The 14964-nt window shown below is 44.5% G+C and overlaps 2 protein-coding genes across 2 annotated transcripts; both read left to right on the forward strand.

The window, feature by feature from the left end:
- Positions 1-788: 788 nt before the first annotated feature.
- On the forward strand, positions 789-10462 carry LOC123045701 (probable RNA-dependent RNA polymerase 2). The gene is made up of 4 exons (XM_044468852.1): positions 789-1413; positions 4644-6547; positions 6809-6959; positions 8977-10462. Exons 1-4 carry the CDS (start codon positions 865-867, stop codon positions 9754-9756), a joined length of 3384 nt encoding a protein of 1127 aa, XP_044324787.1. The 5' UTR covers positions 789-864; the 3' UTR covers positions 9757-10462.
- Positions 10463-10880: 418 nt separating this feature from the next.
- Positions 10881-11774, forward strand: LOC100037556 (MLP-like protein 423). The gene is made up of 2 exons (XM_044468853.1): positions 10881-11155; positions 11254-11774. The coding sequence occupies exons 1-2, from the start codon at positions 10975-10977 to the stop codon at positions 11532-11534; spliced, it is 462 nt and encodes a 153-aa protein (XP_044324788.1). The 5' UTR covers positions 10881-10974; the 3' UTR covers positions 11535-11774.
- Positions 11775-14964: the final 3190 nt, after the last annotated feature.

Here is a 14964-nt window from a genome sequence, read left to right on the forward strand (position 1 = left end):
TCTGGATCGACATGGTTGGAGTTCTCACGAGGCATGCATCAGTCAAGAAACAATAAGATGATTGATGGATTCCTGAGGCGAAGAGGACGACACAGTTTTAGGAGCAACAGTGGCCCGATGGAGGGGGGGGGGGGGCGTGGTTGTTGAAGAGGATTTGATTAGGTAGCTATCTGATTACGGAAATACTATTTGAGTATGTAACAATTTGATTAGCGATATTTCCATAAATACACGCGGTAAGCCAGAGAAAAGCGGGATCGAGGGGATTGAGACTCCTATCGATCGATGTGGGGAGGAAACGAACAAACGAAATGAGCGAACGACCTACGTATTGAGACTTTAGGTATAGAGGTGACGGAGAACCAGGGCTCACCGTACTGCTGAGGGGCGCGGAGAACGAGAGCTCGCCGCCCGCCTAGAAGAAAAAATTGAACCGTGATTGAATTTGTGCCGTACAGGAGAAAGTCTCGATTGTTGTTTTTCTGTTGTATTGGTGCTGTATCTGGAAAGTCTTGTTCAGCCAGGAGAACGTTTTGTATGGAAAGTAGTATATGAAAAGTTTTGATTGGTGCTGTGTCTGGAAAGTCTTGATTGTTCGATTGATGTTTTCTTTTATATGGAAAGTATTGATTGATTGTCTGATTGGTTCGCACCGGAAAAATCGATGAGGGAGGCTGGCCTTCGATAGGGGTAGGAAGCGACTAGACAACATATGAGCTGCTTCATTAGGAGTAGAGATTCAGCTAAAAAGAGTAATATATATTCTGAGACAAGGGAGACACTCAGACATATAAACCTGCTCGGAGTACACAAACCCCCAAGAGCCCGCCGGAACACCAAACCCTTCTGTCCCCACTACATCCGATGGCGACGGCGGTGTCGGCGCCCGTCTTCACGGCGACGGTGCGGGTCTCCAATATCCCGCCCTCCGCCGTCGCTAAGGAGCTCCTAGCATTCTTCGATTCCGCCGTCGCCGCTGCCGGCGAAGCCTACGCCTGCGAGATCGCCGCCGCCCGACGCGGCTGGTTAAGTCGAGGCGATGGGAGCGTTCAGTTCGATTCCACCGCCACCGCAACCCTCGCCGCCGAACTCGCCTCCTCCGGTCGCCTACCGCGCTTCCTCGGCTCCCTCCTCTCCGTCTCCCCTGCCCCCGCGGACCTTCTCCCCCGCGCGCCCGACCTTTCTCTCCGCGTGGCCGACGCCCGCCTCCTTGTTGGCAACCGGGTCGCCGAGCGCGAATTGGAGGCGGCTGACTCTTGGGACGGCGTCCGCGTGGAGGTCATCCCAGCGAAGCGGCGGATAGACCTGTACCTGAATCACGATTCCCAGAGGTACAAGCTGGAGGTTTTCTTCGAGGACATCAGGAACTGCTACCAGTGCAGCTTCGATGGGGCCGACGCCATCCTGCTTCAGGTAAGCTGCTCACGGTGTTTATTTTTTGAACGTTGAAGACTGTAGGAGTGGCTCCTACAGTCATATATTAATCAAAAAAGTATTTACATAGTGTGAAGGGTGTGGTCGGGCTTTTGCCCCAATCACAGGGTATTAGGGTTCAGAGTTATTAGTGATTACAGGGGATTAAAGTAGTTTGGCTAGCCCTAGGCAATCTCTCTGGCAAATTCAGTAATGAACCCTAGCAGCTCAGGTTTTGTCCTGTGTTGCAACAAGAAATCTTCTCTGAATCTTGACAACCAGGACCTGTGGGAAGGCGTCACTCCTCTGAAGATCAGGTTATTCCTCTCCTTCCAGATCGACCATGCTGCTGTGGCGAACACTAACATGATCATGGGTTTGGACCAAGTTTGTTTAGCCGCCGCCATCCAGTCAAACCTATCTCCTTCTGTTGCCCAGGTAAACCCAACTGAAGTCCAGCACGTGCAGGAGAAACTGCAGTTATAGAACAAATGTTCCAGAGTTTCTTCTTGTTGGGTTTCGCAGAGCACACATTAGTCCATCCTGTCCGTCGATGAGCCCACTACATAATGCCTACGTTTGAGCATGTTCTTGGTGTTTAATCTGGCGGACAAGAGGAGCCAAGCAAAAACCTTCGTTTCCTTGTACACCTTGACTTCCAAATCCACCGAAAAGCCTGATCAGACGTGAAATTTTCAAAGCAGAACTTGTAATATCTGGACGATGAATATTTGGGCCCCCAAGTGTATGTCCAAACATCTCTCTGCTTTAGGTCTATCTGACGCTCAGCGGTCACCAGCTGCAAATCCTGCGCTTGTGTTTCCTGTTGAGACAGAGGCAGAAAGAAGACCGCTTCTGCACTTTACGCGCTTAGGATTTCATGGACAGTCACATCTTCAGATATAGCATAGGAGTGCGCTCTTGGGAATTCTTCTTGGAAGATTACCTCGCACCATTTATCTTTCCAAAATAGTGTGCCGGAGCTGTCCCCTACTTTAACCGTGGAGATTCCTCTGAAGATAGGAGACAACAACATTACTTCTCTCCACCAGAATGACCCGCATGGTCCAGTGGCATGTGGAATTCTGTCCACATAGTACGTGTCCCAGATCAAGGTCACCCATGGCAGATCGTGTCTGTTATAGAATTTGTCTAGGAACTTGAGTAAAAGGGCTGTGTTTAATGTTTTTGGTATCCAGCACACCGAGGCCCCCCTTGTCTTTCGGCTTACACACCATCGTCCATGAGGCCAGTGAGTTTGCTGTCTCCCCATTCTCATTCTTCCTTCTCCAAAGGCACAGTCTTCTGATCTTGTCCAAGTGAGCAAGAATTTTAGGTGGCAGACCTTTTTCCAAAGGCATCGAGCCTACTGTACATCCAAAGATCGCAGCAAAGCCGTCTGCCGACGCCGCGTCTAGGTTGATCGGCACCAGAGTAGTCTTCTCGAAGTTTATCCGGAGTCCAACTGAGTCAGCGTAATCAAGCAAACTTTTCTTCATGCCTCTTGCTTGTTCTTCACATGCCTGCATCACAATTATCGTGTCGTCTGCGTATTGTATCGCGGGGAAGTCTTTGTGTGTGCGTGGGGGGATTGGGTGTTTGAGGACCCCTCGGCGAAGTGCGTCGTTGACCGCAGCTTGCAGCAGGTCGGCCGCGAGGACGAAGATCAAGGGCGATAGCGGGTTACCTTGTCGCACCCCCCGGCGACATCGAAACTGACGGCCCGGGACCCCATTGAGCAGTACCGAGGATTTCCCCGAACCAAAGATGCATTTGATCCATCCTAACCATTTCTCATCAAAGCCCATGTGTCTCGTAACCTCAATCATAGCTGGATGTTCTATAGTGTCGAAGGCCTTGGAAAAGTCCAGTTTCAGAATAAACGCTTGAGATCCAGAGGCTTGACATTGGTAATACATACTCGAATGCCCCAAGCCAAGCAGTCCTGTATCGTTCTCCCTTTCAAAAATCTGTATTGGTTCCTGTGAATGATTTTTAGAATCCATTTCTGTAACCTATCAGCAAGCAGTTTGCTTATTAGCTTCAGTCTTCAGACAACAGTTTAGCAGTGTGATGGGGCGAAAACCATTTGCTGTCTGGGCCGAATGAGAGTGATGAACCCGGTGTTTATGCTTTCAAGATTGAGTTCTCCCGCGTGGAAATCATGACAAAGCTGATAAAAGTCATGTTTGATTATATGCCAGCATGATTTGGTAAAGTGACCACTAAACCCATCCGGCCCTGGAGCTCTCTTAGCCGGCATGGTTCAAATCACCTCATCATTTTCCGCCTCAGTGAATCGGACATAAAGTTCTTCCAGTCCATCAATCTTGGTATTGATAGAGCCTAGGGCGAATTTCTGATTTGAAGGTGAAGATTCCCCCAATCGTTCTTTAAACGCATTGAGCAGTATCCCTTCCTTGTCTGCGTGGTTCTCAACTTCAGTGCCATCGGGTAATTTCAGCATGGCGACGGAGTTATTTCGGTATCGCTCTGTGGCCATCCGGTGGAAATTTTTTGTATTTTCCTCTCCAAAACGAATAACCCTGACAGTGCATCTTTTTCTCCAGTGTTGGTTCTGAAAGTTCAGAGGCTGCAGTAGGTGAGCTTTTAGAATTCGCCTGAAGTTCGATTCTCGGGTTGTGAGTGTTCTCAGGTTTTCAATTTCATCCAGCTCGTTAACGGCCCATTCAGTGTTTTGGATCAGCACTTTGAGACGTGAGTCCAATTGCTAGACGTGAAGAACCAGTCGAGTTGGTCACCGTGTTGCTGTGATACTTCTGTTTTTCCTTTGTACATTATGTATATTAGTCATACATTGCGGTTATAGGGCGAGGTAGAAATTTGAAGAAGGAAGCTCTAGATGTACTTCCTCCCTCAATACTTGCGCGAGCTGAAAAATTGCAAGTTCTCGAGTCAGTTAACTTGAGTGAACCATCACAGTGGTCTGTTCTGCAATTATGCGTTAGAGCCCATAAAGTAAGATGGATAGTGGTGCTACTTTTATTTCCACTCCTATATATATCTCAGTTGGTGGTTACTAATTGGAGTGAAATGGATATGAAGCTTATTGGATGAATACACATCACCGTTACTTTTCTAAATTTACTGATTGTCATACTTCTTAGACTATAAGTTGGTGAGGCGCAACACTCTTTTAATTCTTTATAATTCTTAAGTTGGTAAAATATATATTATCTTGACTAATGTTAATTTACTATTTGTTTCAGCTCATGTATGCACCAAGGATATGCACAACAATTTCTGGGCCTGCAGTTTATTCAAGGTTCTCGGATGACCGCTTTCATGCATGCAAGGAGGATGCGAAGTTTACCTGGGTCAGAGCACTGGATTTTACACCCAACCACTCTTTTGGGAAGTGTTCAACTCTTGCCCTCATACTTGATGAAGGTGCATCGGTGTCATTTATTCTCAACAGCTTGCCTTTCTCAGGAGAATTAGGGGAATTGGCCATTTCTTCAATGGAATTTTTTGGCCCGTTGTCCAAAGTCGTTCCCCTTGTTGATTGCCCAAGTGGTTGTTCAGTGCCGTATGAAGTTCTCTTTCGTCTCAATTCTCTTGTTCACATGGGGAAGATAGTTGCCAAAGATGCTAATGCTGATCTGTTTAAAGCTCTTGAAGAAATTCCAGTTCATATTTCAAGGAGGATTTTTGAGAAAATGAGCAAGCTAGAGTTTACATGCTATGAACCTTTGCGATTCATCCAGCAGGAGGCTCATAGCAGGAAGAGGGGCCACGATGCTTTGCTTTCCAGTAAGACTGAAGGTGAAGGAAAGTTAATGATGTGTTACAGAATTCACATTACTCCAGCCAAAATATACTGCTTGGGGCCTGAGGAAGAAGTTTCAAATTATGTGGTTAAGCGTCACAAACAGTATGCTTCTGACTTTGCTAGAGTTACTTTTGTCGACGAAGACTGGAGTAAGCTTTTTCCAGATGCTATCTCAGCTAGAACTGGACGAGGGTTCCTTTCTCAACCCTTGAAAACTGGCCTATATTATCGTATTTTATCCATCCTGAAAGAAGGATTTTCCATTGGTCCAAAGAAGTATGAATTCCTGGCCTTCTCAGCAAGTCAACTTCGTGGAAGTTCTGTTTGGATGTTTGCTTCTAATGATTCCCTGAAGGCCGAGGATATAAGAAGGTGGATGGGAAACTTTGAAGAAATTCGTTCAGTATCTAAGTGTGCAGCTAGAATGGGCCAGCTGTTCAGCTCCTCCAGACAAACACTTGAAATCCTACCACGGGATGTAGAAGAGATTCCAGATATTGAAGTCACAACTGATGGCAGTAAATACATATTTTCTGATGGTATCGGGAAGATCTCTGAGAGACTTGCTAAAGAAATGGCTTGCCGAATTGGATTAGACTATACTAACCCTCCTTCAGCTTTTCAAATAAGGTATGGTGGCTACAAAGGAGTTGTTGCTGTCGACCCTGATTCCTTTCGTAATCTTTCTCTGCGACCTAGTATGAAGAAATTCGAATCAAAGAGCAGAATGTTTAACATTACAAGTACCAGCAAATCCCAACCATGCTATATGAATCGTGAAGTTATCTCTCTCCTTTCAACTTTGGGGATAAGAGATGAGATATTTGAGTCGATGCAACAGAATGATATGCGTGAATTAGATGAAATGCTGACCAACAGAGAAGCTGCTCTCTCTGTTCTGGGGAAAATTGGCAGTGCAGAAACGAAGACAGCATCGAAAATTTTACTGCAAGGTTATGAACCAAGTTTAGAGCCTTACCTGTTGATGATTCTTAAGGCCCATCAGGATAATAGGCTGACTGACATAAGAACTAGATGTAAGATTCATGTTCCGAAGGCCCGTGTTCTTCTTGGTTGTTTGGATGAAACAGGTGAATTAGAATATGGTCAAGTGTACATCAGAATTACAAAGAACAGCAAAGAGCAGAAGGATAATCGTCAGCCATATTTTGCTGAAGATAATGGAAAAGAGAAAACAGCCGTTGTTGTTGGAAAAGTTGCAGTATCGAAAAATCCTTGTCTCCATCCTGGTGACATCAGAGTACTTGAAGCTGTCTATGACCATGGTTTGTATGCAAAGAACCTGATTGATTGTGTTGTCTTCCCCCAAAGAGGAGAAAGGTAATGCCGTATGTTATACTGAAACTGAAAGACGATCATCTAGAGTTTACATTGCTCTGTCAATGCCTTCAGAGGAGCTCAAATCTCTATTGAAGTGTTTGTCAGCGTGTTCATTTCCATGTTAGATTGATATCCATTCATGTTACGTACTTACATCTCTACCTATTGATGGATGTTGCCAATGCTTGCTTTCTCCTTCAATTAATCTTTGATGTTTAATAGGCCTCGTCTATATAGACTTTAATCTTTGATGTTAATCAGGCCTCATCCAAATGAATGCTCCGGGGGCGATTTGGACGGTGACCTCTATTTTATCACTTGGGATGAGAAACTGATTCCAGAGGAGGTTGATTCACCTATGGACTACACTGCAGCAAGGCCACGCATAATGGATCATGTTGTTACACTTGAGGTATATTCCTCACTGTTTATTCATTTTAATTTCTCTTACTAGGTTGGTGCTGCTAATTTACCGAAGATTGTTTTATTTGACTAATATCATTTTTATACTTGCAATTGCAAATATAATCAAAATCTCAGTTTTTTACAATCTGTAGCATTTCAATAAATACTACTCCCTCTGTTCCTAAATTTAAGTCTTTGTAGAGATTTCACTATGAACCACATACGGAGCAAAATGAGTGAATCTACACTCTAAAATGCATCTATATACATACATATTGTAGTCCATAGTGGAATCTCTACAAAGACCTATATTTAGGAACGGAGGTAGTAGAAGAAAATGTGCGCTTCGCCGCACCGTTTACCATTGTTATGCCATGTTTCCTGTTATAAATCATCAAAGAAGTAATTCTTTAAACAAAACTTCTGATGCACACAAATCACAGGCTAAAATCATTCATTTTGAACAACTTCTTTTTATTGCTTGCCTATTGGTTCATGGGTTCCCACAGAACCTGGAAAGATATATTAGCTTGGTTTTGAAGTTGACAAAATGGGAAGGAAAAACTGCAGTGTAGGAAGCCTCCGTAAAGAAATATAAGAGCGTTTAGATCACTAAAGTAGTTATCTAAGCACTCTTATATTTCTTCACATCTTTTATTTTCTCTCTTTCTTTCCATGTTTGTCTCTTTCTTGTCCCGGTGGTCTAGTTTTTGACTGCTCTATAACTCTTTTAGGTCCGAGGAAAAGTTATTTTGTTAAACCACAACATGACCACATGACAAATCCAAGACGTTATCAATAAGCAATAATGCCAGACTGAGCCGCGCACTTTCCAAATTTGGTGAAAAGTGCATTCTATCTTCCAATTCTTTGTAGCCTGACAAACATGACCACATGACTACATGACAAATCCAGGACGTTATCAATAAGCAATAATGCCAGACTGAGCTGTGCACTTTCCAAATTTGGTGAAAAGTGCATTCTATCTTCCAATTCTTTGTAGCCTGACAAACATTCTAAGTGGTCACTGCTGAAAATTTTGTGATAATATCAGCCTATTTTGAGCTTGCATAACTGAACATATCAAGAACCTGACGGCGTGATTGTACACAAAATGGCACACACGCATTCTATACTGCACCCATGTCAGGTTTAATTAAGTTTACAGCTCATTTACTAATTTAGTTAGAGTGGAGAAATAAGGCAAGTAACCTGAAAATTCCAACACTAAGTCTGGCTGACCACTCCTTTCCTGCCTTTCTGTTTTCTCTATCCCTGCGTGCTAAGTGCCTCAGGCCGATTTCGCCGCACCATGTGAGACCGAGCTAGAGTCCATCTTCCACTGATTACCCCCAATAAATCGAATGACCAAAGGCCCATCGGCCGCTACATGAAGACGCGCCAACAACCCTCGATGGATTGTTTGGAACTATATGTAACTCCACCTCATCTTCAGGGATGAACACCTGATATCGATGCGAATGAGGTAACCACACTACTAAGTGGTTCCTTTAGTTGTCGATGTGGTGGCTGGTTGGAGCAGCACCGCCCCTCAATGCCAGACTGAGCCGTGCACTTTCCAAATTTGGTACAAAATTTTGCATGCTTTGAACCAAATATATGCTCGCCATGCACAGTATTTTTTTGAATTTTTCGCCATGCACAGTTAATAATGTTCTTTAGAACTGTGGGTATTTATTTCAGAAAGAAAGACATTTTTTGCCATCCTCTAATGAAAACAGTTGTGCATGATTGAGTTTTAAAGTGGTGTTGGCTTTAAAATGCTCTTCAATGTATATATCTAACCTTGATAGCTTCACAACTACTCCCTCTGTTCCTAAATATATGACGTTTTGGCCACATTCAAATGAACTGCCAAAACGTCATATATTTAGGAACAGAGGGAGTATTTACCAATTAGCTCCAATAAGCAGTTCAAGGTTGTCTTTTCAACAAGTACATGTATTTTCCTTGCCTGACATGTTTATACCTGTAATCTTACAAGAACACCTGATGAACTGCAGGAAATTCAGAAGTACTTTGTGGATTACATGATAAATGACTCGCTCGGTGCAATCTCAACTGCTCACTTGGTCCACGCGGATCGTCATCCAATGAAAGCCCGGAGCCCTGAGTGCCTCCAACTAGCTGCTTTGCATTCGATGGCAGTTGACTTTGCCAAGTCAGGAGCTCCAGCTGAAATGCCCCGGTCACTGAGACCAAAGGAGTACCCCGACTTCATGGAACGGTGGGACAAACCAACGTACATCTCCAACGGAGCTCTCGGCAAGCTCTATCGAGCGGCTGCGAGCCGTATGCAGAGCGCTCCTGCCCCCTCGTCTTCGGCTCAATCGAGCCCCGTGTTCGATCCTGACCTAGAGGTCCCTGGCTTCGAGGAATTCCTGGCATCTGCGGAGGAGTGCTATGACCTGTACGCGGAGAAGCTGAGCACCCTGATGAGCTACTATGGTGCGGAGCATGAGGACGAGATCCTGACAGGCAACATCCGGAATAGGCTCCTGTACCTGAAGAAGGACAACAAGAGGTACTTCGAGATGAAGGACCGCATCATCAACTCGGTGGAGGGCCTGCACAAGGAGGTGCAGGGTTGGTTCAGGAGCCGCCCGAAGGCAGAGGCGTCAAGGTGGGCGTCGGCATGGTACCGTGTGACCTATCACCCGGAACACCGACGGCCGGGAAAGAAGCAGTTCTGGAGCTTCCCGTGGATCATCTGTGACGAGCTGCTGAAGATCAAGGAGTCCAGTAAGCGGCGCACGCAGCAGGTGGACGGCGCGGCGGCCTGAGTCGTCCGGCCAAAGTAATTAAGTGGGAGTTCGCAAGAAGATGTAGTAAGTGGAATCTCACTGTGTGTCACAGGCAAGCTTGTCTGATGATTGCGCCGCTGCTATGAGTTTGTATGTAGGAGTAGTGTAAACTCTGGGGCATGACTGCAGTGCAGAGCATTCTGAGGTGAGCTGAGCGGTAGAGCTGTGCCTGCCTCGCTCGTATGGACGGACAGATTTGCTGGATGTGTGTGGTCGGGCTTTGCGGGAGGTTAATCATGCTCCATCACTATCTCAACATAACCTCTGCTTTGTGTGCAATTCTGTTCTGGTGGGTGCCAATACCTTTGGGCTGGCGGGTGTATTTTCTCAGGGTGAAAACCCGTGATCTAACTTTCCGGCTTAATCAGGGGCGTCGTTACTTATTGAAGATGCTGGTTCAGATTTGTTTCAGTGTGATACCTCTGGCTGGACTAGCCAACATCGACATGCAAGCGGCAATTCCTTCTCGAAGATGTTGTCTTGAAGTGTTGTACCCTTTATCTGCTTGGGGATGATGTGGTGATGCATCCCTAGGTGGTGGATGGCCTTGAGTTTTTTCCCCCCGCTTTGCAAGCTGATTTGTTCAATATGTGGCTGTGGTGTTTAAAACAATACATATGGCCGTGGGCATCACTTGATTAATTGCCTCCTGTTGTTTCCACAAATTTTAGTGTTACTCCATACATAACGTGTTCAGGGGGCTAACTAATCACCTACTCTCACCGCTGCTCCTATCACCTTGATGATTTGATTTGTGGGAAGATCACTGACTTGATTGATCAGTCGATCAAACATTTCAGACTTTATTTATGGGGGGCCTGGTTCCAACCGCAAACCAGACCAGTGTTATTGCCCACTTTTTCAGATCAAGAGTTCCACCCCTGTACAGTTTCTCACATGCAGACGGTTGTGCGTTTGCTCTGAATTATCACCCCCATGAATATACATTGATCCTCATCACCGACGCCATAAATTGGAGCCTGACAAGGGTAGATGGATCTTGCCGGAAATTCTTCAATGTGCAGCGCAAGTAGCACCCACAGGTACAATCCCCTCTGGAGAACACTAGCAGCTCGATCACCTATATAAGGTCGCAGGCTCTCGCCATGGCCAAACCACAAGCACCACAGTCACTTCACTGATCAAGTAGCTGGCAAGAGGTTTGACCGCAGTACAACCTTGCATCCCGGTCGATCGATGGCGTCCAAGGTCGAGCTGGTGGTGGAGGTGAAGTCGCCGGCGGAGAAGCTGTGGACGGCGATGCGCGAGTCGACGGAGCTGTTCCCCAAGATCTTCCCCGAGCAGTACAAGAGCATCGAGACCGTGGAGGGCGACGGCAAGTCCGCCGGCACCGTCCGCCTCATCAAGTACACCGAGGGTACGTGCGCGCGCCGTGAAACGATCCACATGTCCAGACGAGTATGTGTAAGCTTGTAAGTGCATATGTAACGTGAGCATTGGGTGCGTTGCGTTCAGGGGTTCCGATGGTGACGTTCGCCAAGGAGAAGGTGGAGGTGGCGGACGACGAGAAGAAGGTGGTGTCGTACAGCGTGGTGGACGGCGAGCTGGTGAGCTTCTACAAGAACTTCAGGGTGACGGTGCAGGTGACCGACAAGGGCGCCGACGGCGCCGGCGCGGTGGTGAACTGGACCATGGACTTCGACAAGGCCAGCGACGAGGTGCCCGAGCCGGACGTCATCAAGGAGACCGCCGCCAAGACCTTCCACGACCTCGACGACTACCTCCTCAAGAACTAGCAGCTTTTAGCTGCCTCGTCGCCAGGGTGGCCGCCGCGGACGACCCTCCGTCTGTCCGTCCGTCCGTCCGTCCGTCCATGAATACTGTCGTCGTTGCCTGTTCTCTGCGGTGTCCCCGCACCAAGCTTACTCTCACGTAAACGACCGTGTGTACGGCCGTGTACGTGTGCGATGGGACGGCCGCGTGAGTAGTGGAATAATAATAATGATAATAAAGTCGCAGCTTTATGATCACGTATACGTACGAATGGTGTTAGATTTGTGCGATTTGGTCTGATTCGATCTGTAGAAAATATTCAGTACGTTGTGGTGGAATTTTCCCTTCCTTCAAACCGGGCTACTCAAGAGAGAGATAACATGGGCGGGGAAGAGACAACAACGAGTTCAGCGCTATGAGAAAACCCACCGCATGGAAAAAACTAGACATATTAAGCAGTACCAACCACAAGAAAATAGTACAGACAAAGATGATTTTCCATCCAAACCAAGACGCAACAACACCCAAAAGCACAACGAAAATACTAACTGGTAAACGTTCCCTAGAAGAGGATGGCAAACAAACGCCTTTCGATGGCTGGCAAATTCTATATGTTTTTGTCGCAAAAATTTCTTGCTTCCAGAAAATGCCATGCACCTCTGAAAAATTACCATGCATCTCTGAAGAAACTTCCAGCAAAAATGTTCATAAATGCCACCCCTCCCGACGAACGTTCGCTGGATATTGGGTCACAAATGTCTATAGCAGACCAACAACACGACATCCACACCATTAGCATCATCTATGTAGCAATCTCTTTTAGCATCTTACCACCATGCTTCACAACATCAACCAACTTTGGCTTCGAAATACATGTTCAATACAACATGAAAGAACAAGGTGTAAACACTATCTCAAAAGGAATTCTGGTCCATTTGTACTCAAAAGTGGCACGATTGTTTTTCACCTCCACAAAGGAAAGCAAAACTCCACACATAAAACCGCCACAACGAGTTAGGACACAGATCAGTCCCCAATACCGCACCCGCAGTTTTTCAGACCACTCTAGCAATCGGACACAAGAAGAACATGTGTTGGGAAGTCTAGTCTGAGTTTATAAAGAGCAAGTACGCTTTCGAGGCCAATGCATTTTTCTTATAACTTTCATGGTAAGGACAACATTTTGAAACAACTGACATAGGAATATGAATTTTGAGAGGGATTTTAGTGTCCCAGATCCATTTGAAATTAGCCCCAACAAGATGTTTTTTGAGACAGCAATGCATAGATATAGTAGTGTAGATATGATTTATGTTGAGTTTCCAGATGATATCATCAGATAAATCACATATAGGAATAGTATGTCATCACATATTTTTCATTCTCTCCCATTGTTCAGCCATAACGTGGGACAATGTTCTTCTAAAGGATGTTACAAGATTAAGCGACTCAAGTTTTTCCATAGTGCAATTTTGTTCTAAACAAACACCACAAAGCAAAGGGAATTTCTCACAAAAGGGTCTATTTTAAAAAATGATACATTTCTACAGTCTAGCAGTATTACCCTTAATTAGCACAACCCCCTCTACCCACCATATATAAATCTTTCACTCTCATTATTGCCTTCCAACAAGGAGAATCATACATTTGACTAATAGACATATAGTTCATTTTCTAATATTTAGCTTTAACCGAGGCAACAATAGAGTTCTTCAAATATTTAGCTTTAAAAACTTCTTGCCATAGTCCACTACCTTTTATCTAATTTCCACCAACATTTGACTAATAGACATATAGTTTGTTTTCTAATTTCCACCACCATTTGACTCATAGACTTATATTTTGTTTCCTGAGATCTTTGACACCCAGGCCCCCTTTGCTTTTTTATCTACAAATAATGCCCCATTTCACCAAATGATATCTCTTTTTTCCACAACGTCGCCAAAGGAATTTTCTTCTAGGTTTATCCCATTTCTTAATCATAGTTCTATTCATAAGAAACACTGACATATATAAGATGGATGTGGGATAGGACATAATTAAGCTAGATAGTACGACCTTCCATAGACATGGCATACCCAACCCAAGAATCAATTTCTGAAGTAATTGAATATCAAGAAAGCTCCAGTCATACACTTTTAGGCCAACATAACTTACATGCATGCCTAGATATTTAAAAGGAAAGGAGTTGATCTGCAAATTGAACATCCCAACATAAGTTTCCACATTAGGTTCATCACCCCCAATAGCACACACACCTCACTTTTTATAATTATTTTTTAAATCTGACATGATTTCATTCTGGATAATCCTCAGTATTGGTGGCTTATTGTAAAATATCAATGCCATTAGGAACAAGATCAATTTCCAGCCCAGTCAAAAGCCCATTAAAGTGTGCTTGTGTACCAATTTCAGCGAGGCTCACAGTTGCCAGGTTAAAAAAGGAGATAAGTGCCCCCCTTCGCGCACCCCCTTGGATCTCTGGAAGTAGGGCCCAGTTACAATGTTTAGTTTAACACATACATCACCGCCGAGCATAATATGTCTATTCCAACAAATCCACTTAGTGCCAAACCCATGTACAGAATGACAATCAAGTAGGAATTCCCAGTTGACCTTGTCATAGGCCTTAACGAAATATAGCTTAAGAACAATAATGATTCTTCTTTTGTTCACATAAGTATGGTGCAATATTTCATGCAATGTCATGATGCCATCCATAATGGCACAACTTTTATTAAAGCATCCTGGTGTCTACTAAACAAAATATCAACAAAAGGCTCAAGACGAACAATCAAAACTTTTGTGTTAAGCTTGTAAAAACATCTCAATCAACCAATGGGCCTAAATTGTTGTATCTTGCTTGCATCAGAAAGTTTGGGTTTGTAGTGCAATAATACCACAGTTTAATTGTTGAACTTCTAGAGAAACAACATGAATACATTCAAATAAACGCATGACATCCTCACTGACCACATCCCAATAGTGTTGAAAAAACTCTATGGGTATATTATCATGGCCAGGATATGACTAGATTTCATAAAAAATAGAACATGTTTTACTTCCACCTTGCTGAAGCATTTGCTAGTAGAAAGGTATCTAGATCAGATAATTTTTCATTAGGAGCCCACAACCCATCACACAAATGATACATGTTACTAGGTGCAGGTCCAAACAACTCTTTATGATAGCCAGTAGCATGCTTAAGCAACTCATCAATGCACTAAATAGTAACATCACAATCACTCAAGGGAGAAATTGTGTTTTTTTGTTCCTACCATTATCAATAACACGAAACTGAGTAGTATTCTAACTCCCCTTAAGGAGCCACATTTCATGAGATCTTTGCGACTAGGAAATTTCCTCTTTAGCTAGAAAATTGTGCAGGTCAACATTGATATGTCTCCAACGTATCTATAATTTTTTATTATTCCATATTATTATAATATCAAT

The sequence above is a fragment of the Triticum aestivum genome, chromosome 2B, assembly GCF_018294505.1.
Source record: "Triticum aestivum cultivar Chinese Spring chromosome 2B, IWGSC CS RefSeq v2.1, whole genome shotgun sequence".
Taxonomy (NCBI): domain Eukaryota; kingdom Viridiplantae; phylum Streptophyta; class Magnoliopsida; order Poales; family Poaceae; genus Triticum; species Triticum aestivum.